Source organism: Daktulosphaira vitifoliae, unplaced genomic scaffold (assembly GCF_025091365.1).
Source record: "Daktulosphaira vitifoliae isolate Bord-2020 unplaced genomic scaffold, ASM2509136v1 Scaffold_5, whole genome shotgun sequence".
Lineage (NCBI taxonomy): Eukaryota > Metazoa > Arthropoda > Insecta > Hemiptera > Phylloxeridae > Daktulosphaira > Daktulosphaira vitifoliae.
Genome location: NW_026099576.1, coordinates 28,161,641 through 28,187,583, shown reverse-complemented (window position 1 = coordinate 28,187,583; position 25,943 = coordinate 28,161,641). Strand labels below are relative to the sequence as shown.

The following is a 25,943-nucleotide window of genomic DNA, read 5'->3' as shown; positions in this document are numbered from 1 at the left end:
TGATAGAAATTATATTTTATTTTATTAAAATATTATTAAGTATTTGGGAAAGGTGTTTAGATTATCCTTCTTTAAATATGATTATATAAAATTCATTTTTATATAATAGGTGTTCTATCTAATTGAATAAATACTTAAATACCGACAATAAATATATGTGTATGGTAATTCGTGCATTAATTATTATGAGGTATGAAACCAATATTACATAAATTAATGCAGGACAATATTTATCAACCATTGTGGCTTAAATATTTACCACGTAACACTTCTTTAAATAACTTATACACTTTCCAACATAATTCTAATATCTTTGGTAATTTCTATTTGAACAATAAAATAAATATTCAATTATCAATCCCCTCTTTCTTAATGGTATCTTGATTTTAAGAATTTTATTATGAGGATTAGTTGTTAAAATTTGTATGATATAAAACTTCATATTTTATCACATGACTATTATTGAGTAATTCACTCTTTGGAGACGGTATGGTAAAATCTAAAATTTTATTAAATTTAGAAGCTTAAATATCTTATGGATATAAAAATACAGATAAAATGTTGTAATTGTTATTTATTCTGTTTAATAATTAATGCTTATCCAAATTAGATTTGAAAAATTTTCTTAAAACTCCTATTATCATTTGATTGAGGTACAAGATACCAGGAACTATCTCAACAGTTAAAATGATTGCATTAATACATATTAATTAATAAAAATTAATTATTTATAAACTTTAATTCTTAATCCTAGTAATATATTATGATGTGTATTTGAATAATTTTTTGTTTCGATCAGTCAAATCAGCTTTAAAGTATATATATATAAATTTAGGATTGTACTATCAATATAAAATGATATCTTCTGAATTTACGTGACTATGCCAAATGTTATTAAAGAATATTAAAGAACATATCGAATGATAAATAGTTTCTGGAAGTAATGTAATGTAATTATTAGAAAAGGAAGTTTTCTCGTTAAATACACGTCCCTTAACTGATAGAAAAAAATTACCTATTTAAATTTAAAAAATATAACCAAAGATATTTTGTGTTAAGAAATTGTTATTTATTCGCATTTCATTGATAACAAACTAAAACAGTGATGTAGTTTATTTTTGTATTTGGACTTATTTTTCCTATGGTTGGAGTAACTGTTTAATTATAAATGGCGTCCAAGTGATTAATTTTTATTTTGTAATAATTTATTATTATTATTATTATTATTACATTATCGGTCCCTCATAAACTAATAGTCTTTAACTAGTTGGCTAAGTTTTTGAAATATTACAAATATGTCCTAGTATACAGAATAATTATATTTCCATTAAATTAATATCTCTATTATAATGTAATATTTAAATATAAAAACTCATTAAGTTATATAAAGATAAAAAAAGTGTATCAAAACAATCAGGTAATGTTATGAGAATATTAATTTTTAATGGTTACATTAATGTGTGATCAATTATTGCAATTGTCTTGTTCGTTTTCTAAATCTTTTTAAATTGTAAGCTGTTTGATGCAATTTTGTTATCATTAAGTAAATAGTGTTTTATATACTATAGTTATTTGATGCTTGTATTTTTATATAATGTACAAAAAATAAAAAGATGTTTTTTATATTATAGAAATAATTTTTATTTTTATGACTGTATAATATAGATAAAAATATCAGACATAATCAATATAATTTATTTTATTATTTAAAATTAAAATTAATTACTGAAACCATATACCAGATACAAATTTTCTTAACTTATTATTGTAACAAGATATATTTAAATTTAACTCAAAATATGGTTTTTAACACAATTCTTTCAATTCAAATAGCTAAATTGTTATCAAATTTCTCAAAAATTAACATACCTATATAATATTAATGTTAGTGTGCATCAAATTATTTTCATTTTCCACAATTCATTCAAATTACAGCAATTAATTTTAATAATTATGTTAAATGTTTTTAATTATAAAATTATAAATTATAAATTATAAACACTGAATATATATATATATATATTTTATATAGTTTTATTTTTACATATTAATTGTACAATATTTGTGTATTTTTTCTAGGATATCTGTAAATTTTTATTAACCCCTTTATTATGATATAGTAAAGTGGAATCTATAAAAATCCGAATGTACCATGGGCTCGACTCAAGGAGAGATTAGAGTTGGGCCTTCACATCAGGTAATAAAAATGTATTTTAGTTTTTATGGTTTTTGATATCATGAATAATGATATATTTTATTCATAATTTGAATATTTATTTTTTCATAAAATATTAATTAATTCTATTATTTTTCTAATCATGTTCAATTTATTGAATAATTGCATATAAATTTGATTTTAAATCTATTTATACATTTACTTTTCTATTTTATAGGATTACTTATAAAACTTATTAATTGTAACATTTATAATATTTGTTAAAAATATAAAGTTTTCTCAAATATTTATATAGTTTTTCTGTAAAATATTAGTTTAAATATGTTTAAAAATACTTGTATAAATATACCTTGCTGACTAAAAGATTGGGAACTTATGGTTTGGATTTAAAAAAAAATTATATTTTAAATAGTTTTACTTTGAAAAATATATTTTTTGCTCATAATGACAGAATAAAACTTTCCTAGGTTACATGATATAGAATTTAAATCAGTTTGTTTTTATAATTTTGCCGAAATTTAAGTTTATATTCTATTATAAATTTATCGTGCTGCTTAGGTTTTAAAAGTTTTATTAAATAGTGTGCATTCAACAGTAAAAAAACTGGGAATCCTTACAATTATTCATCAATCTCTTTATTTGTACCTGTAAACAAAATAGGCGGTTGACAGCTCTTGAAATCAATGCTAACATCAACAAAACTCAAAAAAAGTTTGTATCACTATCAACTGTGAAATGAAGATTAAACTATTGGATTCAAACAATCTGTTGTAGTAAAAAAACCTTTGCTATGAAAAAAAAAAATGATTTCAATGGATTAAAAATTATTAACTGGATGATGGATCACTAAAAAAATGTGCTCTGAAGTGATGAATCGAATTATAAAATATTTGACTCTCAAATATAGAATGTATAATTTATGTCAGAAGAAGTACATTTGAAAAAATTATATCACAAATTTAGTATCTATTGAATTATATAAAGGAGGTAGCTCAGTAATGATGTGGGGTCATTTTTCTGGCCACAAAACCAGAAATTTAGTGAAAATTGATTAAATAACGAAGAAAGAACAATATAAATTTTTGTAATTTTACTGTTTTTAATAAGTAGATAAATAAATTCAGAAAAATTCCCTTATACATCACTAATACCTATTATTTTAACAATGTTCCCAAACTTTTGACTGGCAAAATTAGTACTTATATTATTTCTTTTAATCAGTAATTAAATAAATCCAGAATTAACTATTTATAAATTAACATACCTAAATAATAATTATTATTCATGTATGTTAATTTAAATATTTTAAATATGCCTTTGAGACTTCATTAGTCTCTTAAATTTATTTTAAAAATCTCTATTATTACAGTTTCAAAGTTTTTTTTAATTCTTCTAATGTAAATGAACTATTATTTTAAGGCAAAATTACCAGATTTTCGGATAGCTGGTCCAGGTACAAATGGAGTAATTGGAGAAGATCGTGAAGAAGCTCGTTGGGTTTCAGGTACTGTAAGAGATAGAGATTTATTAGTGTATTTACGAGCTGCCCGTTCAATGGCTGCCTATGCTGGTATGTGTGATGGAGGATCAGCCGATGAAGGATGTATAGCTGCATCTCGCGATGATACCACAATTAATGCATTTCATATTGTACGTAAAATTTTATTTAAATAATAATTTTTGTAAAATGTCATTCTTATTTTCACTTAAATAGTAACATATAACTTCTATAATATTAAATAAATTTAGATATGCATACTTGATAAAATAGTCCACATTAATTCAAAATACTACTGGTTATATGAATAAAATCATTACATCTAATAATATCAATATTATATTACCAATTATTTCATAAATTTGAATGAGAACTTATTGTTTTTTCATTAAATAGTTGTTATCTTTTATTTATGTGTTTAGTTCAACATTATGTCAGTTATTATAATAAAATGTTTTTTTTAAACTATTTAGCTGCATGATTCGGGTTATGATCCAGGAAAAGCTTTACAAGCTCTAGTAAAATGTCCAATGCCTAAAGGAATAGATAAAAAATGGTCTGAAGAAGAAACGGTAATTATGATTATATAATATTTCTTTATTTATTAAAAAATTTAATTTTTGTTAAAATTTCAAATTTTTTCTATAATTTAACCTATTTTAAAAACAAACAATGACATTATAACATTTCTTTTAACCATTTTGAAAATAAGTTTCTAAATCCTATTTTATAAAGTATACATTTAAAGTAAAAATCTAACTTAATAACTAAGTTCCTTAGTTATTATTAAAAATCATAAAAGTGTTATCTCAGTAGAGATATTTTAGTAAAATCAAATAGTGTTAAGTTTTTACAGATCACTGTTAGCATTTTCAATAACAATTTAAATACTTTTTTGTAACATTGTAGAAAAAGTTTGTTAAAGGATTGAGACAATATGGTAAAAATTTTCATAGAATCAGGAAAGATTTATTACCTCATAAAGATACTGTAAGTTTTATTATTTTTATACTAAAATACCCATATTTTATTAATTTTTAATATTTGTGTTTAGCCGGAATTAGTAGAGTATTATTATTTATGGAAGAAAACACCAGGTGCAAATAATAATAGACCACATAGAAGAAGGAGACAAGGATCTGTAAGACGAATCAGAGCTACTAGAGCGACTAGACCATCAAGTGCCCAAAAAGATGATACTAGTAAGTCTTATATATTTGTTAAGATTAAATATTCAAATATAATTTTATGAATTGGAAGTCTTATTACTTTTTTTGATATTTTTTAACTACTTATATGAGTACAACTAAAAATAAAAGTGGGAATACTATTTAGTTTAATTAATCTCTTGATATTATTCTTAGGTTCATTTTTTCTATGTAACATAAGAGAGCTATTCAAATTTTTCGGAAGTAGGCGATTTTAAGTATTAATAATTAGCTGTTTAATAAAAATTATAAGTATATACAATATATAAAATTATAAATACTGATAGCTAATTGGTTTTTTATGTTCACTATTCACAGATATATAATATTTATTGTCAATTAAGACTTTATCAATAGATATATTAAAATATGGATGGTAGTAAGACATATTGTTGTGAATTTATAAATATACCAACTGGCAATACAGAAAGCATATATCTATTGGCAATAATTAATTGACAATAAATACTCTGTATCTACAAATAGTGATAACATAAAAAATCAATTAGCTACCTGTATTTGTAATTTTATACGAGTATATTAATTCAAAATGTTGAACAATTTAAATTTTAAATCTAATAAAAGAATAAAATTATGTTAAAAATTCAAATACTATTTACTATTAAAATAAGAACTTAAACATTTTATTAAATACATAATATATATTCTCATTTGAAATACAAAGTGGACACACTTACAAGGCATAAGGGACTAACTTCAAGTGTTATATAACTAGTAATTCAAGAATCATGTGTAACTAAAGGTAATAAAAATAATTATATTATTTTTATTCTGCAAGTAATTAAGTGGGTATCATAAAAATTTTACTCTTTGTATATGGAATTTTGTAAATACAATTACTATTTATTGAATTTTTTTTAGGCTCGGGTTCTCGTCCCTCTCCCATTTCAAAAGAACCAGGTTTGTATTCTATAATTTTTAAAGCTATAATGAATCTTTTTGATATCATATTTTTATAATTAAAACTTAAATTATGTGCTCAACAATAATTGTTTTATCATTAGGTGATGGAAGTTCTGGTGTTAGTGAGGATGATGGTGGAAATACTGAAGATGATTCTGATTCAAGAGATAACACTACCTTATTTAGATGCCATCATTGTTTTGCAACCAGTAAGCTAAAAACATTTAAGTAAGCTAAAAATTTTTCATGTGCTCATTGTTATAATCAGGTACTAGAGATTGGCAAAATGCTGCAATTGGACCAAAACAAGGAAATTTGTTATGTTTTGAGTGTCGCAGCTATAATAAGAAGTATGGTGAATTACCACCTATGCCACAGTCACCAGCTGAGTGTCCTAGTCCTGCAACTTCTGATATCACTGTTACAGCTGATTCACCTAGTAGAATGCGTACTCGTAATAAATCTAAAGAAACTGTAATAATTTATTATTCAATTTCAAAATGTTAAATTGTATATTCAATGTATTTTTTCTTTTATAATGTAGCCAACTAAAAGTACTCAAGGTCGATCAAAACGTAGTAGAGCAAACACACCTGAAACAATTCAAGATAATGAAAAAAAAGAAACAACAATAGAAGTCTCATCTTTAATAGAAAAAAATAAACCAAAAGTATATTTTTATAGTTAAAATAAATATATAAAATTATTTTGAAAAGTGACAACATAATTTCATTTTCCCTAATATGCACTCACTGCTAACTTTACTAGAAATGTAGTGTAATATAAATTACATTTGTAGTCTTCTTTTTCCTCACCTTAAATTTATGGTATAGATAAAAAGTATAATTATTGAAGAAACTTTTTTTTTTTTTATTCAAATTTATATTAAAAATTTTATCGTTATGTAAATCTTTTTAGTATTTATAAATATTTCATTCTGACACTTAATAAAAATGTACATAAGCACTAAAAATTAAAATTGATAATTTCTACCACAAACTGGGTGAAAATACTGAGTAATTTCTACCAATAAGTGATGCTTAAAATATAAATATATATTAAATTATTTTAATAAATAAATTAAAATGTTTTAGATTAGTCTTAACGAAACACCTAAAAAGAGATCATTGGATACCGATGGTGAAGAAGAGAGTCCAATGAAACGAGAGTCAAATAATTCGGAAAGTACTAGTTCAGATGGATATTCTGGTAATGATGATGACACTCAACTTGCTACTGTTGCCTCCAGTGAATCAACCAATCAAGAAACTGAAGTATCGGAATCTATGCAAATTGAGCATGCAGCAGATTCTAATTTCTCTTCTGATATTATTCCTAAAGAAGAGCCAATGCAAGATCATAATACTGAATTTCAACCTGTTGAAGACATTGCTGTAACTTCTGTTGACAATAATATTGATATTGTAGAAAGTGTTAATGTTAAAAATGAAACTAGTGAAGAGCCCATGAATGTAGATGTTCCTGAAGAATCTCAACAGTCTATTCCATCTATTGACGAAATTGAAAAAGAATCAGGAGAAAAAAATACGTATAGTTCACAAAATCCTCAATTAAGCTCTGAAAATGCTGCAGTTTCTTCAGATCCAAATACAGAAGTTAAAATTGAATCGTGTGCAACTACTACTACTTCCGAAGAATCTTCTCAAGTAGCAGTAGAACATCAAGAAGATGTTCCAACATCACCTATTGCGTTAACATCTTATTCTCCTAGAAGATCTGAGGCAGCTAAATCACCCATTCTAAATCAATCACAAATACTTGTACCAACTTACCAACCACAATTTAATGACTCAGATAGAGTTGGAGATAAACAAGCATTAAATGTACCTCCATTGCCTACTCCTGTTACACAATCTTTCAACACTCCATTTTACCCTTATAATAATCCAATTGCAGACAAATTCCATACACCTGTGTATGAACCACAATTAGAACCTCAAAATTTAAAAATTAAACAAGAGGTGGCTGATCCATTGCAATCATTAAAAGAAGTTAAAGTTCCTGGTTATAATGGTCCTGGAGCAGTTTCTCAACCACTACAAGCTACAAATTCTGCTATTTCAGTTAATACAGATTTGGCCAATATGTCAGTTGAAAATATCAAGAAAGAACCCGAATTAAAATCTCCTTTGCAAGCCAAAACACACACACAAAATCCAGCTACTTCAATGTTTGCCCCCCCTTCTTCATTGCCACAACCTGTAATGCATCCATCCCAACAAATATCTCCTTTAAGTCGAATATCTCCTGCTGGTGGAGTACCACCTCATCATCCATTTGCTGCTATGCATCCACACCATCCTTTAATGCACCCCCATTCATTATTTGCTGCTGCTGCTGTTGCACATGCTGCTCTTCATAATCCTTATCATCCTCATGCACACCCAGCTTATGCTGGATATCCTCCATATGGATTCCCATATGCTCCATATCCTATTCCACCACCTACAAAACGTCCAGATGAAACTACAACAATGACTGCTCATCACCATCATTCAGTTAGTACTAGTAGCCGTTTAGATGAAGAAATAACTCATCATTCTAGTTCTACATCAGTTCAACATCATTCTAGCTCAACAGATAAACATACTTTGTCACATTCCACTACTTCTTCGTCTCAATTAGTTCAGCATAAACTTAAAAGGGGAAATAGTCCTCAATCTGGCTCAAGTCATATATCTGCTACTCTTTCTCATACAACATCTTCATCACTTTCCACACATGGCAGTAGTGGTAATACAGGAAGTGGCAGCCACACTCATCATCATCAACATACACATCATCATCAGCATTCCTCTTCTGTTCATGGTAAAATCATGATGATATTATAATTAAATTGCTCTATAACATTTTTAAAATAATACTTAGGCTCAAGTCGCAATTTACCTCCTCAACCTGGCTCTATAAAAAGTGTTCCACACCATACGCCATTGTCTTTAGAAGCACTTAGAACACATACAGCAATGCATGGTAAAATTAAAATTTTATTTTATTAATTAATTAAAATTCCATTTATCTGGCCATAACATACGTATATAGAAGATGAACTATACCTCATGAAAAGTCTTAAAAAGTTTAAAACATATTATAATCTTTTCTTTTCAGATAATACAATCTTATGTTCTATAATTTAAAAAAAATTGGCCCCTTCTTTCCTTTTAAAATTGTATCAACTATAAAAAATGATCTAACTACGATGATGACTGATTCAATTTTAAAAATGAAATATTATTAAAAAATAAAACAACAATTTTAGAACCAGAATTTTGAAAGATATTAGTATTTTTATACTAGAGAAGAGTAATGCGGTACATAAATGCCTAGAGACAAAAACAAATAAATCCGTGTTTAACTTTCCGTAATTATAATCAAGTGTTAACAAATTTTAAAATACTAGTCCTAAAGTTTTTAAAGACCAGTCATTTTCTTAATTAGATCATTTCATCATTTTTTAATTAGTTAAAAATATGTTTCCATTTAAAAAAAATTAAGTTCATGTAATTTTAAAAAGAGAAACAAGATTAGGAATAAAAAATTTTTTTTAAAAATTGTAGAACATGATAGTATTAACTTTTAAAAAGAAAAAATTATGTTTTATTCTTTTAAAGATATTAAATGAGGTTAATAGTTAATTAATCACTCTAAATATATGAATATTTATTAATTTTATGAAAATTCCAATGAGACTAAATGGTTCTAAATTTTATAAGACTAGGGAAACCAACTATGTTGTATGAACCAGAGTATGGATGGCTAACAAGTATGGCTACAATAGAGTAGAGAATGAGTATAGCAGAAATGAGAATACTTAGATGGTTTAGTGGAGTGACAAGAGAATATAAGGATTAGAAATGAATATGTATCATAGCAGTAGCGTTAATTGTAAATAAGATGAGATAAAATAGGCTTAGATGGTTTGGTTATATTATGAGGAGAGAAAAATTAGAAGCTATAAGAACAGTAATGAAATTGAACATTGAAGGAAGAAGAAGAAGATCAAAAAAGAGGGGATTGGATATAATTAAGGATGATATTAGAACGTTGTTGTTTGTATAGATGATGTGGGAGATTTTGTAAAGTAAAGATTTAAGAACGGGTAGCTGACCCCAAGTAGTTGAGATAAAGGCAATTAATTGAGAAGAAAAGATTAATAAATTTTATGTTATACATTTATTTATTATAATTAAAGGTTATATGGGAGCAATGGAATTAGCTACTGGGATACCATCAGGTATGGAAATGATAAAACCAGATCAAATAATGAGCCAAAGTACTGATGATGGAAACAATGATGATGAAAATTTATCTAGTCCAAATGTTCATATTCCCCGTGGGCCATCTCCTGAATGTAAGATTGAGGACAGTGAATGTCATCGTAGTAATAATGCAATGTAAGACTAAAAAATCAATTTTTGCTTAAAATTTTTTAAAAAACAATCTACTAAATTCAATTATTTTGTATTTAAAATTTTAGATTCTTGAAGCATTGGAATAGAGGAGAATATAATTCTTGCTGTCGCACTGATTTAACATTTAAGCCAGTCCCAGAATCCAAATTAAGTAGGAAAAGAGAAGAACGTTCAAGAAGGCAAGCTGATAAAGAAAGAGATGAACGTGATAAATCAAATTCAGTAATAATTTTAATTGAATTAAAAATCAGTGTATTTGTTTATGGTTTGAAAATTGATAATAATTTTAGAGAAAAAGTTTGAATAGCGACAAACATATACAAAGTAATAATGAACAAATTACTAAACCACCTTCAAGAGGTAGTATCGAAGCCCTTCAATCCCCCTATGATCGGGTCAATAGTTACCAACATAGAGGAACGTCAGCTAATACTCCAATTTATCCCGATACTCCTGCATTACGTCAGCTTAGGTATTAGTAACATTTTTTTTATAATACCTTAGACCTAAGCTTAATAACTTGATTGAAAATACATTTGTAATTATAGCTGTGATGCAAAGCTGATTAGGTATTAATTTTACCATGATGTGTATTATTTTTTTTTTTTATTTATACTTTTTCTCAGCTCTTACCAGACCGATTTAATTCAATGATACATCAAAAAATCACAAATTGTACCTAGATGAAGACTTTAACTTTAAAATTGAAAAAAATTCACTCATTCCCTGTAAATGGTAGAAATTTCCAAAAAAAAATTATGATTTTCGAAATCAGTAAATTTTGACATTTTAAAAAAAAAATTTTCTTAAAACTGTCATAAATTTGTGAAAAATGAACAAATCAAAATAATTATTTTTTTATAAATATTTAAGATATTTCTCTTCCATTTGATATAAATTTTTTAAAAACCTAATTAAGTTTTGAAAATGTTACGGACAAACATGTATTAAATTAAAATTTATATTTTGTACTACAAGTTAAAAAAATGATACCCCACGACTTATCTTCTATGTGCAAATAGCTGCCATAATAAAAAAACATGCTGTTTTTGTGTTAAAATTTTCAATTTTTATTCTATATTTTCAACTTTAAATTGCCAAAACTTATTGAAAAATAAATAAATCATGGTAATATTAATATCTTTTCAGCTTCACATCATAGCTAAAATATCAATAACTTCCTATATAGTAGGTCTTAAGTTGTCTTTGTCTAATCATATTTTTATTCATTAATTAGTTAAATATGTATTTTACCATTATAAAATAAAGGATGATTTGAAAAAACTTAATAATTAATAAATCCAATAATATATAAAATTAAATATTATCAAATAGAATTTCATGTTGCTTTTGGAATAATTCAATAATTGCTTCTAACATATAAACACTATCTACAGATTTACATTGAAGTGTTTTTGATTTTTTTTTTATGATAGTGATATTAATCATTCAGATATTATGTATTTGTCCCCACTGTGCTAGTTTTTTTTTTTTTTTTTAATTTATTTTACTTAAAATATCAATATACTAGAAAACTGTACTATTGTTAACTTGTCAAAGAATTAAATACTCCTGCTCAATTTCTAAAATTAGGTTATGGATCTTGATAAAAAAGATTGGAAAAAATATTTAAATTTTTAGTAATTAGTAATACTAAGTTTTTTTCATAATTTTAATTTTTATTCTTTTCATATTTTTAGTGAATATGCGAGACCACATGCAGGATTTTCTCCAGTTTCATTACAACGATCTGCTCCTGGTTTAGGTTTGCCACCTCATTGCATTGACCCTATGCTACATTATCAATTCAACATGTATCCAAGAGACAGGTAGTTTAATAATTTATATTTTTTAAAAATAATTTTTTTTTTTAATTATATTAATTGTTAACTAAACTTTTTCCACTTAATTTTATTATTTTTACTGGTTTGAGTCCTTAAATTTCAGTCAATTTTCTTATGTTACGCAATTTTATTGATTATTTTAATATCATTCTTGTTTCATAAATACTGTTAATTTTTTTTTCTATTTTCATAATTATATTGATATTATTACTTCAGAAGTTAAACTATCATACAACTTTTTTTTTTATTATTATTATTGTAAATTAATGTTTGTATTTAGATTTGAGTATGAACAGCTAGAAAGAGAAAAACGTGAAAGAGAACTTAGAGAGTTAAGAGAAAAAGAATTAAATGAACGCCTCAAAGATGAATTTTTAAAATCAGGGTCTTCTGGTCCAGCTAGAATTGATCCTCATTGGATTGAATTACAACGTCGTTATGGAGGTACACCTGGTTTACATCCATTTGGCTTGTATCCATCACCAGGTGCTCCTGCAGGTCAACCTTCAACTCCTGGAAATATTAACCCATTAGACCGTGAAAGATTAGAAAGACTTGGTAAGAATTATATACAGTGATCTGTTTATCTTAAACCAATCAATTACAAAAAGTTAATTTTTTCCCTCACTTTTACAAAGTGATTCTTTTATCATTAACCACTTAATTGAAAAATAAGAATATTATTAATAACTTTGTAATTAGTTTCTTTTAGTTCTATGTTTTTCTAGATTTATCAATTAAAGTATTTTTTATATTCATCCTTTAAACCTTATAAAGTTGACAACTTTTTTTTTTTCATATGGCAACATACATAAATAACTAGTTTATTTATTAGATAATGGTCTAATTATGAAAATGACAGATTGGTAACAACTTGTACCATTATTTCAGAAATTATTATCACTTACTCCTAAACAGAAGGAGGAGTTAGGTTGGTAAATTTCGTATAATGATAAATATAAGCAGCAATTAATGAAAACCCATAAAAAAAATATCAATTAATTAAATGATTAATGATAGAAGAATCACTAAGTAGATAAAGACCATAGTGATATACATTTATATTTTTTTGCATTAAAAATTACAGTACAAATTAAAATTTCATTTTCAATTTTAGGTCCTAATGTGGGTCTTAGTGGGCCAAACTCAAATTCTAATCAAAATAATTCAAATGGAGGTCCACCTGGATCATCTGCTGAAGAAGCCAATCGTTTAGCTTTAGCAACAGATCCCATGGTAAGATTGCAGCTTGCTGGAATTTCTCCTGAATACCATGCCCATACACATGCCCACTCACATACACATTTACATCTTCATCCAGGTCAACAAGCAGCTGCTGCAGCTGCTGATAGCGCATCTGTATCTGCAGCTTCTCCATCAGTTTTCCCCTTGGGTTGTAAGTAAACTGTTAAATAAAATAATTATGACCATAGTTAAATTGCCTTATTTATTACACAATTACACAATAATCACTCCATCTATTGTACTTTTATGACTTCTGTAGCTGCTGGTGCCGGAGTATATCCTAGACCAAATCTTCTAACTGGCCGTGAACCTACATTAGGTCTTCATCATCCAAATGACGTTCTAGCTCGTCCATTTGCTGATCAAGTATAAATATCTATTAATTAATTTTTATATTGTTTATTCAATTTTTAAAAAATTTTATAATGATATAATGTACTTTATTTTAGGAAGTTATAGTAATTTTAAATAAATAATAAAAGTTACTGTTTAAATTTAATAACATATGTTAACATTGTAGGTTGCTCACGAACATTTTCAAAGACAAATGATGATGGAACGAGAAAGATTCCCACATCCTGCACTAATGGCTCATGAAGAGTTTATTAGGTATAATGGAATAATGTAAATATGATTTTAATTATTATTATTATTATTATTAATTCGTATCTTTCAACACAAAAATATATAGAAAATAATTAAATTTATTTAGTAACAAAAATTAATCTAAAATATATTATGGAAAACTATATTTTAAATTTGTAAGAATTAAAGATCGTGAATATATTTTTAACTGAAGTTATGATTATTTAGTTCATAAAATCTTTTATAAATAAATTTTATTTAGTTATATATTAAATATAATTCAATTTCAATCTCTCAGAACTAAACATATTTTTTGAGTATCTAAAAGATAATGAAGTGTTCTTTGAATCAGTAGAATTTATTAATAAAATATTAGCACCTTCATATAATCATTATAATATATGTATATTTTCATAGATGTTCACTCTAAAATCAGCACATGTTGCTGATTATAATAAATAAATATGATAATATTAAACACTTATTTAATGTTTTGAATTAAGTCTATATATCACATATCATATATTTGATTAGTTAAGTAAAATTTATATGTCAGATATTATTTATTGTAAAAATAACACAAAACCTGAGTTGCACTTGTACATTTTGCAAAAAAAAATAAATTAAATATTTATTATCAGTTAACTTTGTACCATTATACTATCTTAATTAATTTAATTATATATTTTATTTTTACTGTGAAAATTCTTAATAATTAATCAAATATTATTAAAGTGTATTTAATTTTATGTTAAGGCAACAACAACAAAGAGAACGTGAAATGAAAGTCCGAGCCCTTGAAGAAGCTGCACGTGGTAGACCATAAATTTTTAATCAAGTTATTTTACTTCAGGTACAAAATTAAAAAAATTTATTTTAATGTATTTATTGTGAGAGATAAATTTAAAGGGTAATAACAATTATATTATGATTTATATTCTAAAGAACTTAGCATTACTATATTATTTTTTAATTGTATTTTAAAGTGAAAATATTTTTAATTAAAGAATAAATTGTAATATTTACCACTAATTTTCAAATCTTGGATTAAGATTAAAGTAAAAAAATATTGCCAATTTATTTTTAGGACATAGATAGAATTCATTTTTGATGTATTAAATAATTATTATTATTATTTTAGTATTCAACACTAACTACCTGATACTGGAAATATTGTAAATTCTCGATATGAATTCAAGTGTTTCCGATAATTTAATAATAATAATTTTGGAAATACACAAACTATTAATGTGTGTCATATTTTTTTTAATTTAAATTTGTGTTATAAATAAAAATGTTTTTCTCTTTTATGAATCTTATGAAGTATTTTAATATAAATGTTGATAATTTATTCTAAAAACATGTATAAATAGTAATTAGATAATTTCTAAGAGCATTTACAAATTTGTATTTGCTGCACCCTTATCAAATTTGATCCGTCGCACTTCTAAAGTATTTCTGATTAGCAATAATATTAGAAATGCTTTCTAAAAATTAATTAAATATAATTGAAACAAACCAGCCAATTTTTTGCCAACAAAATATATTTCATACTAAGAAATATGAGTTAAAAAATAACAATAATGTGTAGTATTTTAATTTAAAGTATATATTTATTATTATTATAGTTTATACTAATTTTAATTTTCTATATAATATATAAATAATAAAGTTGTTATTATTTTTTTTTTACTTTTGCAATGTGTACATTTCAATAATTAATGTGTTAAGTTACATCACTATTATTTATCTTTGGTTTTATGGTTTATCAATTTACCTACAATAATTAATTTAACAATTTTATTTATTTTTGATGTTACAACATTCAAAAAATTAAAATTTATTCACCATTTACTAATTATTACTTGTTAATGAATTTGATGTCGTATATTTGTAAATAAAATATCTTCAATGTTTATAATACATATGTATTGCTTCTGAACCAATGGAAATATTTTAAAAATATCTTCAAGATTTTCTTATTAATTATTAATATTTATTTAAAAGAAAAATTAGGAATATATTATGGGTTTTTAAAAGGGCTACAGATTTTTATTTTTGCTTTTTTTTTTTTTATTGATTGGAGAGTATATTAAATAATGAATTATGTTGTATTTCATTAAACCAGTATTTAAAAAATGTATAATTTTTTTTAGATTATTAAATTTTTGTTTAACTTTATTAAGCGTGGTCTCAATTTTGTCAAATTATATAATATTATAAATTAATTGATATACCTTGCACAGTTTAAAAGTATAATTCTTTAATTGTAATTAAATCTATTACTATTAATTAACATTTTATTTTTTATAGTTATTATGTATAAGAAATGTTAATAATAATAATTAATTGTATATACACCTATTTCTTTAACCAATACTATGAATTGTTTTATTAGTCATGAGTACATAAAGTATAATACATTAAATTTAATAAAACAATACTAAAAGTGTTTAAAATTGTGTATTCTTTATTGATTAATTAGAAATTTGGTCTATTTGTTAGACAAAATATACACACGTCATATGCACTACAATTCGTTGAATCATCACTTCCTAAAAAAGATCCTGAATTAAATTTAAAAAAAATTTAATAATAATTAATGTACAAATAACTTGAAATTTAGTAAGCTTTTGTGTACTATAACTGATTATACAATTACCTTCAATTACAAGCTGTGACAAGTGATGTATATACTTAGTAGCTAGTTGTAATGTTTCAATTTTTGAAAGTTTTCTATCTGATGGATCAATTGGGATCAAGGATCTAAGTATATCAAAAGAAGCATTTACACTGTAATAAAATACAATTATAGGATTTAATAACTCTGTGTAGTTGTGACATCACTAATAGTACAACTTGTATTTTACCCCAAGTGATATACATAGAAAATTTTACTTTACAAACGAAAAATATGTTTCGTGTCTTGGGAGGTATGATTTTCATAATTTATACTATCCTAAATTTAACACTTCCTAATATGAGACAAATGATAATTTTTGTACCTTTGAGTGCGATCTCTTTCTCGAGCATTGGCTCCCGTTCGAGTTCGTTTATGAAAAACTCCATTGGTAGTTTTATCTTGAATGAATTGGTTACTGAATTAGGTAAATTTAATTTTTGTCATAATTAATGAAAAGCATGCTAAATAGTTTCAAAAAATAAATTACTTGAGTTTTCTTGAAAATAATCGCTAATTAGTCTCTTGTTATTGTTATACATGATTTCAAATATTGATGTAAACAAGGCAATAGAACTTGAGTTGTTTGTGGAGCACGATTCTTAACTCTCGACAAAACCTTTATGTTAGGTAATAATAATAACACTGATAAATTTTATATCTTATCTAGGAATATATGATGACTGAGGAGTGGCTCAAATGATGCTTAAAACCTACTATAAAAAAATGAATCGTTCATTAATCGTATTTGTTTGTCATCAAAATACTGAATCATTTCAAAATATTTGAAGCGTTGTGCATTGTAGTATATTACTTGATTTATTATTACTTTTACGTATCATTATTGGCTAAAGTCCTTAACACTCCCATCGCATTACATTTTATTTAATTGAGCGATGCCTTAGTGAACTTGGGATGTAAACATTGATGTTTTAATTTCACGTTACGTATTATAATATGCATACCCTATTACAGTCACATGACACCGTCTGAAGCCGTTGAAATCACAAATACTCACGAATTTCTAGAGAATACGTAACAACAGCTCAGTGTATTTTTTAAACTCATTCATTGCGCAGATACTTATTGTCTTTCCTAATAAAAATAAACTGAAAAATGGAAAATATACCAAGCTCTAGTGCCGTGTCTGAATCAGTACCCACAGTAATTGTGCAAAAACCACTTATCAAATCCTCAATAACGCCTGTAAGTACCTATTTAAAATAAACAAACTAGTTTATTTAAATAATTTAATCCTCTTAGGGTCTGCTAGCTGTTATATCTTTGCTTCCGTGTATTCTTTCGGGAGCTGTTTTGGGCTATACTGGAGTTACACTTTCAAATTTAGAAATTTCGTTTAGGAGCAAGACGTGGTTTGGTAAGATCATATTTTAAATCTCATTAAAACTGCTATGTGCATTGCATATATCAGTTTTTCAGAATAACTTTAAAATATATATTATACATATACTTAGAAGTTATCTTAAGGCACGAGTCACTATCTTAGGCGGTTGACAAATTTTTATATTTTTAGATAATTTTATCTAAATATAAGATAATCAAAAAAGGAGCAGTTAAAATTTGTTTAAAAGGCATCTATGTTTTTACACCAGGCGCTACAATATCTTGAACCGATCCAAAACATGTAATCAATATTTCCGGTCCAACTTTTGGATCGGACTAGCCAGGCCCGAGCTGTCCTCTGGTATATACCTACGTTTTTATCATTAAATCTATTATTCATGAGCAAAATTGGTACACAGTATATGATAATAGGGCTCGCGTGGTCAAATTATTAATATTTCGACTTTGTAGTTTTTTCTCTAAACCTAAGCTACACGAATCATACTTCGCGGTAATATTTTAAGGCCACAGGCGGAGTTTGAAATAAAATTTGAAGGAAATAATTTCAATTTTCTCATTCTAGATATATTTTCATATTACAATACATACTTAAATTTTTTTTTAATTTTGAGAGGACTCAGCCCTCCAAGTTCCACCTACATTCTGCCTGGTTATGGGCATATGGATATGACGTCTTCTTAATTTAAAAAAAATGTATTATATATATTATGAAGTTTCATCATTCATTTAATTTTTATAACATCGTATCTAAAAAAAAAATTTTAATCGTTTTGTAAATTAATGTTTCAAATGAAACCCAACCCAACCTAATTTAATTTATTATTTATTAATTATGAATATGACAATATTACAATTAATTTTTCAGCAAGTTTCGCTCTACTCGGTGCATCAGGAGGATGTCTCATTAGCCAGAGCATGATTAACACGTTCGGTCCTCGAGGGACGTCACTTCTCAGCCATCTGGTCGGAATGATTGGCTGGATTTTGACTATCAGTAGTCTGACTACACTCAACTTTTTTATCGGTCGGATTTTATTAGGGTTGTTTGTGGGTATCACTTCCATTTCTGTGAGCGCTTACTGTGCAGAATGTTTTCCTAGACGTCTTTCGGCTCGCCCGGTGGTTTATACGGCATTAGGAGTGTTTTGCATTTACTTCTGCGGTTCACTACTAAATTACAGACAGACGGCTTTCATAGCATTCGTAGTCACCATACTGTCGTTTTTTCTCGTCAGAATGTACGTACCGGAAAGTCCGGCATGGCTTGAATCTAAGGGCAAAATGGGCGATGCCGAATATTCTAAGCTTAAACTCAGGCTAACAGAAACCCCAAACAACGACCTAGAAGTTCAACCAGGATTGAAATTCGTCAAAAATATCAAGAAACAGGCCGTTTACAAACCGTTTCTTGCACTTTGCCTTCATTTCACCCTTCAGCAACTGTCCGGTCCGTTGGCTGTGGTGGCGTACGCCGTAGAGATTATTGGCGATTCGGGTGTAAGAATATTGAACGGATATTTTATCGCCGTTATATTATCAGCTTTCATGGTTATGGGAGCTTTAGTATCAACGGCCATGGACCATAAAGAGTCCACAAATATTTTATCTGCCACTGGCATTGTAATTTCTGGTATTGTAATCGGAGTGTTTAATTTGATAAGAAGTTTAGTGTTGAACAGAGTGGCATCTCAAATGTTGAGTTTCATACCATTACTGGGGATATTGTTATTGATTATATCCAGTTGCACGGCCCTGGTGCCCAGTCTTCCAATTAAAAATACTAACGGCGAACACACAGCCTTGGGTTTTAACTATTTTATTGGGTTTGTGGTGGTGAAATGTTATCCGTATGCTCAAGCTTATTTAGGATGGTGGATTTTTATAATTTTTGCTGTCATGGCCTCTCTTGACATTGTTACTTGTGTTTTATTTTTCTCTGAACCAAAAAAATCTCATCCATCGGAGGAACCAGGGCCATCTGTCTAAATTAATTCCAAGTTTTGTGTTTGATTTTGTGACTTTTTATGTTTGTATACATTCTTCACAAATTATTTGTACTTTCATTTGTTAATTTTTTTATAATTAACTGTACTTAAAAATTATACGACAAAAAATTAAGTTATTTCTTTTAAATAAATCTATTTCTATTAATCTGATCACATAGTATGTTTAATTAATATTAATTATGTCAAATTACTGTAACAAGGTGATCTTATTATTTAAATAGCTTATATATGGATTAGAAGTAATAGATATTTTTACTTTTGATTTATTCAATAAATAAATGTATTGTACACTATCATGTAATTGTTATGATTATTAAGTATAATACAAAAATTATTTATTTATGTATTGTTTTATTTGATTTTTACACAGTTTAGTGTTTGTAATATATATTTATTTTATAAGAACTTTAATTTTCAACAGATTTTTTTTCTTTATTACTTAAAAATATTTAACAAAATATTATTATACATATTTTCCAAAATAAAAGTGGTCAATACGTTTAACTTTACGTTGTAAATCATCCATATTATTTTTGATCAAATACTCCATTGTGTAAGGATTTTTATTATTGTCTTCTTCCCATTTTTCTTTTGCTGCATCATACTCCAATATTTCTTGACTAACAGCTCGGGCTTTAAATGGGAGCTTGGCTGAAATTTTACTTAAAATATCTTTTATCTATAAATTTTACAATAAAAATAAATAATTAATAGAAATATAAATAAAATAGAAAATCGACACAAAATATGCACTTATAATAAAAAAAACCCGGCACAGTGGTGACGTGGCATAGTTGGATCAAGTATAATAATATCTGACAGTGATTAAAATCACTTTAAAAAAAAAAAACGATTCGATGCAAATCTTTAGATAGTGCTTAATTTTAAAAAATTGGTGGATTATTCCAAAAGCTACATGATCTGCTAGTTCCTTATTAATATCCTGATAAAGATAAAGTATGTCGAATGAAAGAGGGATTATTAAAAAATATTATTTCTCATGAAAAAATAGTGTTGATCCATACACTTTTCAATAAGTTATAGCATTATAAAGTTAAAAATTAAAAAAATAAAATCGAGAAGTATCACACAAAAATAGCATTAGATAGCCATTTTTACCGTGAAGACAAAATAAAGTCCAAAATTTTTTTTTTTAATATTGAAGTATATTACATAAGCTTTAATTTAAGATATAATAGTATCAGTATTTCCGGAGCACTTTCAAAAATTAAGTTGAAAAAGTTCTACTTTCTATATGCATTTTTATGTTTTGAACCCCCCTCTATTAAGGGATATGGTCCGATTTATAAAAGAAGTATGTCGAATTAAAGAGGTATATAAATATTATTTCTCATAACAAAAATTGTATTCATCCACACATTTTTCAAGAAGTTATAACATTTTAAAGTTAAAAATGTTAAATATAAAATCGAGAATTTTAACACAAAAATAACATACGGTAGCCATTTTCACCATGAAGACAAAATAAAGTCTGAAATTTTTTTTTTCCATAATAAAGTATATTATATTAGCTTTAATTTAATATATATATAAAAGTGTCAGTATTTCCGGAACACTTTCAAAAGTTAAGTTGAAAAAGTTGTCATTTTAAATCCCCCCCTATGGGCAGGTAATAGGTTAAATTTATAAAAAAATATACCAAATGATAGGTAAAGACATCAAGCATCTATATAAAAAAAAAATTATATTGATATGTTTATTTTTAAAAAAGTTATAGCAATTTTAAGTAAAAAAAATTGAAAAAATTTCGAAAATTAGCGATTTTTAAATTTGTAATTTTTTTTGGAGGTTTTCCCCATTTACGGGGAACAAGGGAAATTTTTACAATTTTTGNACGGGGAACGAGGGCATTTTTTTTCAATTTTTGAGGGTAATGTCTTCGACTAGATACGATTTGTGATCTTTTGACGTATCATTGAAAGAAATTGGTTCGGTGAGAGCTGANATTAGATACGATTTGTGATCTATTGACATATCATTGAAAGAAATTGGTTCGGTGAGAACTGAAAAAAAGTAGTAACAGACACAAAAAAAAAAAAACACATCATAGTAAAATTAATACCTTCTCAGCTTTGCATCGAACCTAAAATTAATAAATTATAACAACTCAGGTTAAATGGGATCAGATTTTTTTTCTTGGTGCAGAAAACTTACACATGTATGTCTAAATTAATTGTTAATTAATTTAGTTTACATACTTCAATATATTCGCAATGTCCGCTAACTTCAATTATAATTCTTCCAGATTTTATAGGAGTTACATAATGATCAATGCTGCCTTTACCTCCACCCATACGTTGTCCTTGACCCTGTTAATATAATATATTTTAAATTTTCATGGACACTGAATAATAAATATAATATTAAGTCAATTTATTTGGTAATATTTATAATAACTTGTAATCAAATGAACTTCAAAACTAGTTTAAATGTGAGACATAATCATTCAAAAGCTACAAGGTGTAGCTATTAAATAACAAGATTTTCTCAGTAAAAACTTTTTATTAATATTTTTTAATAGTTTAACATTTCCCCCCTACTATATACTCCCCATTGTTTGACACAATGCTCCATTCTAATGTTTCATTGGTTAAAAAAGTGTTCGAAATCCTTTGTTTGCAATGTGTTTAACACCTCCTTCGCATTTTTTTTACAGCTTTAACTGACTTAAAATATGTAACTTCTAATGCACTTTTTAGTTTTGGAAATAGTCACAAGTCGAATGGAGCAAGATCTAGAGAATATGGGAGGTGTTTAAGCACTGGAGTTCAATTTTTAGCTAGAAATTGCTTAACAGAGAAGGCAATGTGAGCTGGCTGAGAGGTTTTTAAGGATTATTTTGGCAAAGACTTTTGTTATGTTCAATTTATTGTGAAATATTTGTTTTACGGTCTCCTTGTTGATATTAACTATCTTAGCTAACATTTAAATGCTCAGCCGCCGATCTTTTCACATAATCACATTGATTTTTTAAATATAATCATCAGATATTAAATGACACAAACATTGTTCATCTTTTACTTCTTTACAACCCTATAGAAATTGTTGATCAAAAACATGTGGTTGGGATATAACAGCATCTCCATATATCTCTGTTAATAAACAAAAACTTTCAGTCACAGATTTTTCAAGTTTTACCAGAAATTTTAAATTAATTTGTTGTTCAATTTTTTCGTCGGGCATAACTTTAACATTTAGTATGTAAGAGGTAAATTTAAACAACGATCACAAATAGACTACGGAACTGAAACTGACCATAATGGTGTTGTTCGATGAAATGATATTTATAGGTTACAAATATACCAATGTGATTCCCTGATCTACTTACGATTTATTGCAAAATTAATAGTCTTGTTGTTTAATAGCTTAGCTACACCTCATATGTCAATAAACTTTAACCAATAATATTAATAATGTTTCAAAAGATATTTGATAAAGTTTTAAATTATATACAAAATATTTGATATAAAAGAAATAATTCTTACTTTTTTAGTAACAGATTGCCATGGCGAATCTATTCTCCAGATAGCAAACATTCTTGACCAATCTAATTTTCTTAATAATCCCATTCTAATAACTTCAAAATGCACAAATTTCATTCTACCTCCTCCAGTTGCCTGTAAAATGCCATAACTTAAAATATAAGTGCAAAATAAAATAATTTATTGTATAAATGTTTTATTTTAACAAAGATTTTCATTTTATTAAGACTTTATTTTTTCAATCATTAAGTTACAACTGGTGTACTTTTGGTTAGTATTACATTGAAATGGGCAATAATTGATTTAACGGATAACTAATTGTGGCATACAAAACTTAATAGCATCTGATATGTCAACTACTTCCCTAATAAAGTTTCTGTATAAAAACTTAAAACAAAAATACTTATCTAAATAATTAGTATACCTGTATACCGTATTGTTTGTGAATTAGTTTGTTGTGGACTAATTCTGGTCCTCTCATTAAATCTAGCCTTTTAAACATCTTAGGTGGCTTAATTGATGAATTATATACAGGTACTCGTTCAATATAATGCAATTTTGGTCTTTCAGGCAATTGAATAACTATTATTTCAAGAAAATATTAGTAAATTTATTTAATAATTATGTAAGAAAAAATAATTCTTTGATAGTAATCAGACAAATTTGATTAGTAATGAGACTCATAGCACGAATGATACACTCACTACTATGATGTAATTTCATCAGAGTAATTCTAGGTCTTTCTAAATCGGAAATTATATTTATTAACAACACAATTTATTGTTTAATATAGCACATGAATAAATACATATTTAGAAATTAAATTTAGTATGAAATTGATGTTCAATGTTTTGTATTGTAATTTTAACAGGGAAATTATAAAAAGTTATAAAGTTTATAAATAATCAATAATAATATCAAGTGTTATAATTAAGTTTATTATTTATATTTTATGCTTAATACTTACAATCATATTTAATGGGAGGCTTGAAGTTTTTAAGCCCTCGAGTATTATTCACAACAGGATAAGTAATATCTAAGATTTATAAAAAATGGAATAATTAATAATAAAACAATAACTTGTTCTTTCTATTACTTTTAATCAATTTACAAATCATAATTTTGGAGCGGCTCAACATGTTTTTCAAATAAAATATGTTTTAATTTACTTAAGAACTGTTAATCATTTAATCATTTATTACTTATGAAATGAATATATAAAACGTGATATTCTCTAAATGTAATCTTTATTATATTCTTTAAGATTTATTCATACTGGGTAAACAAGATTTGTTATTAACTAAAATTGACTTAAATATTTTACAAGGTACTAATAAATTAAAAAGGCAATATTTTTTCATTCCATCATAATCGGCATTTAACTCTTATCACGGAATAGATGATAATACAATTGATAATATCATCTATGAGAAAAATTGTTGTTTACATAGACCATAAATTGGTTAATTAGTTAATGGCCGTATACCCCCGTCCGCTTGGGGCGCTGCAATGTTACTTATTTAAGCAAATAATCAATATTGAACATTTTTTGTTTATGATAAGAAAGTTCGTTAAAATTTAAAATGTAATATTGATAAACTTTTTAAAATGTCTTGATAATAATGGTCTTACATACCAGCAAAGGCGTAAAGCATTTGAGTAAATGTATTTGAATAAAAGTATTCAAATACTTTCATTGGTATTGAATAGTATTTTTAAATACATTTAATAAAAAGTATCTGAGTAGTATTTTAAATACAATTATTTAGATTTTATACTGTTTAATATTCAGTACTATTAATATACTTTTTTTTTTTTAATTTGTTAACCGTAACACAGCAAGCAAATTAAACTCAGTCAAAATGAAAATTGAGAATAATTCTCTGTTATTTTATATGTTACATTATAGTATAACATAATTATTGTGCTTATCTAAATGCTATTATGTATACATCTATTTTTAATACATCAGTTGAACCTACAATAGCCTATTGCAGGTTCAAATTATTATTAAATTATTTATTATAATTAAATTATTACTCTATTGTCAATAAGACATACTTTACAGGTTTTTACACGTGTACTAATATTTATTTTTTTCACTGATTAGTCTCCAATAATTAATTTTATTTACCTCTAACAAAAAATATCGAAAATAATAAATGAGTTCTCTTAATTTAAGAGTACTCATTATTTGACTCAAATTACCCTCTTGGTAATTATTTAGGTGGAACCTTTTGCTCTTAGTTAAAATAAAAACATTTATATTATTTTTTAATTGTATTCTTAGTATTTGAAATACTTTTGTAAAGTAATTGAGTATTACTCAAATACTTTTGTATGAAAAGTATTCAAATAGTATTTTAAATACATTTTTTTTTAAATATTTGAGTATTATTTAAAATACTTTTTAAAAGTATTTTTTACAACTATGCTTATAACTTATACATGTGTCAACTTTTTTTTCCAAATTACATGG

The 25,943-nt window shown here is 25.9% G+C and overlaps 4 protein-coding genes across 13 annotated transcripts; 2 read left to right on the top strand and 2 right to left on the bottom strand.

Annotated features, from left to right (window-relative positions):
* The first annotated feature begins 404 nt into the window (after positions 1–404).
* LOC126908427 (arginine-glutamic acid dipeptide repeats protein) lies at positions 405–15,527 on the top strand. Of its 5 annotated transcripts, none has more exons than XM_050690479.1 (22): positions 1,227–1,417; positions 2,080–2,197; positions 3,596–3,826; positions 4,148–4,246; positions 4,584–4,664; positions 4,729–4,876; positions 5,765–5,803; positions 5,908–6,015; positions 6,075–6,280; positions 6,351–6,476; positions 6,901–8,635; positions 8,696–8,797; positions 10,017–10,218; positions 10,302–10,458; positions 10,527–10,708; positions 11,937–12,065; positions 12,361–12,638; positions 13,198–13,476; positions 13,585–13,691; positions 13,846–13,934; positions 14,667–14,763; positions 15,052–15,527. In XM_050690479.1, exons 2-21 carry the CDS (start codon positions 2,153–2,155, stop codon positions 14,734–14,736), a joined length of 4,413 nt encoding a protein of 1,470 aa, XP_050546436.1. In that variant the 5' UTR covers positions 1,227–1,417; positions 2,080–2,152; the 3' UTR covers positions 14,737–14,763; positions 15,052–15,527. The 5 variants fall into 5 exon arrangements, with proteins under 5 accessions (XP_050546432.1, XP_050546436.1, XP_050546431.1 ...); XM_050690474.1 differs by having other exon boundaries at positions 13,846–13,949; positions 15,052–15,526; XM_050690475.1 differs by lacking the exons at positions 1,227–1,417; positions 15,052–15,527 and adding an exon at positions 405–487 and having other exon boundaries at positions 13,846–13,949; positions 14,667–14,883.
* A 747-nt stretch (positions 15,528–16,274) lies between these two features.
* Positions 16,275–17,404, bottom strand: LOC126908431 (transcription factor 15-like). Of its 5 annotated transcripts, XM_050690485.1 has the most exons (5): positions 17,308–17,404; positions 17,081–17,209; positions 16,916–16,991; positions 16,573–16,703; positions 16,275–16,477 (listed from the first exon to the last, which is right to left on the bottom strand). In XM_050690485.1, the coding sequence occupies exons 2-5, from the start codon at positions 17,130–17,132 to the stop codon at positions 16,392–16,394; spliced, it is 345 nt and encodes a 114-aa protein (XP_050546442.1). In that variant the 5' UTR covers positions 17,133–17,209; positions 17,308–17,404; the 3' UTR covers positions 16,275–16,391. The 5 variants fall into 5 exon arrangements, 3 of the variants coding, with proteins under 3 accessions (XP_050546442.1, XP_050546441.1, XP_050546443.1); XM_050690484.1 differs by lacking the exon at positions 17,308–17,404 and having other exon boundaries at positions 17,081–17,289; XM_050690486.1 differs by lacking the exon at positions 17,308–17,404 and having other exon boundaries at positions 16,275–16,465; positions 17,081–17,289.
* Positions 17,405–17,656: 252 nt separating this feature from the next.
* On the top strand, positions 17,657–20,224 carry LOC126908428 (uncharacterized). Its single transcript, XM_050690480.1, has 3 exons — positions 17,657–17,796; positions 17,854–17,968; positions 18,821–20,224. Exons 1-3 carry the CDS (start codon positions 17,707–17,709, stop codon positions 19,939–19,941), a joined length of 1,326 nt encoding a protein of 441 aa, XP_050546437.1. The 5' UTR covers positions 17,657–17,706; the 3' UTR covers positions 19,942–20,224.
* A 192-nt stretch (positions 20,225–20,416) lies between these two features.
* LOC126908430 (39S ribosomal protein L16, mitochondrial) lies at positions 20,417–24,834 on the bottom strand. 2 transcript variants are annotated; one of them, XM_050690483.1, is made up of 6 exons: positions 24,576–24,834; positions 24,432–24,500; positions 23,889–24,046; positions 23,468–23,599; positions 22,181–22,291; positions 20,417–20,640 (listed from the first exon to the last, which is right to left on the bottom strand). In XM_050690483.1, the coding sequence occupies exons 1-6, from the start codon at positions 24,601–24,603 to the stop codon at positions 20,425–20,427; spliced, it is 714 nt and encodes a 237-aa protein (XP_050546440.1). In that variant the 5' UTR covers positions 24,604–24,834; the 3' UTR covers positions 20,417–20,424. The 2 variants fall into 2 exon arrangements, with proteins under 2 accessions (XP_050546440.1, XP_050546439.1); XM_050690482.1 differs by having other exon boundaries at positions 24,561–24,833.
* Between the last annotated feature and the right edge of the window lie 1,109 nt (positions 24,835–25,943).

What these genes read in the sequence shown, in the direction of transcription:
- LOC126908430 (XM_050690482.1), bottom strand. Translation starts at nt 24,603, where the DNA reads ATGTTGAGCCGCTCCAAAATTATGATTTGTAAATTGATTAAAA. An exon ending in ACAAACAATACGGTATACAG is followed by an intron (nt 23,600 to 23,888) that starts GTATACTAATTA and finishes GGCATTTTACAG; the next exon opens with GCAACTGGAGGAGGTAGAAT. An exon ending in GACATTGCGAATATATTGAA is followed by an intron (nt 20,641 to 22,180) that starts GTATGTAAACTA and finishes TAAAATTTATAG; the next exon opens with ATAAAAGATATTTTAAGTAA.
- LOC126908431 (XM_050690485.1), bottom strand. Translation starts at nt 17,132, where the DNA reads ATGTATAACAATAACAAGAGACTAATTAGCGATTATTTTCAAGAAAAC. An exon ending in GAAAGAGATCGCACTCAAAG is followed by an intron (nt 16,704 to 16,915) that starts GTACAAAAATTA and finishes ATTTTATTACAG; the next exon opens with TGTAAATGCTTCTTTTGATA. An exon ending in GTCACAGCTTGTAATTGAAG is followed by an intron (nt 16,478 to 16,572) that starts GTAATTGTATAA and finishes AATTTAATTCAG; the next exon opens with GATCTTTTTTAGGAAGTGAT.
- LOC126908428 (XM_050690480.1), top strand. Translation starts at nt 17,707, where the DNA reads ATGGAAAATATACCAAGCTCTAGTGCCGTGTCTGAATCAGTACCCACA. An exon ending in TCAAATCCTCAATAACGCCT is followed by an intron (nt 17,797 to 17,853) that starts GTAAGTACCTAT and finishes TAATCCTCTTAG; the next exon opens with GGTCTGCTAGCTGTTATATC. An exon ending in TAGGAGCAAGACGTGGTTTG is followed by an intron (nt 17,969 to 18,820) that starts GTAAGATCATAT and finishes TTAATTTTTCAG; the next exon opens with CAAGTTTCGCTCTACTCGGT.
- LOC126908427 (XM_050690474.1), top strand. Translation starts at nt 2,153, where the DNA reads ATGGGCTCGACTCAAGGAGAGATTAGAGTTGGGCCTTCACATCAG. An exon ending in GAGTTGGGCCTTCACATCAG is followed by an intron (nt 2,198 to 3,595) that starts GTAATAAAAATG and finishes TATTATTTTAAG; the next exon opens with GCAAAATTACCAGATTTTCG. An exon ending in AATGGTCTGAAGAAGAAACG is followed by an intron (nt 4,247 to 4,583) that starts GTAATTATGATT and finishes GTAACATTGTAG; the next exon opens with AAAAAGTTTGTTAAAGGATT.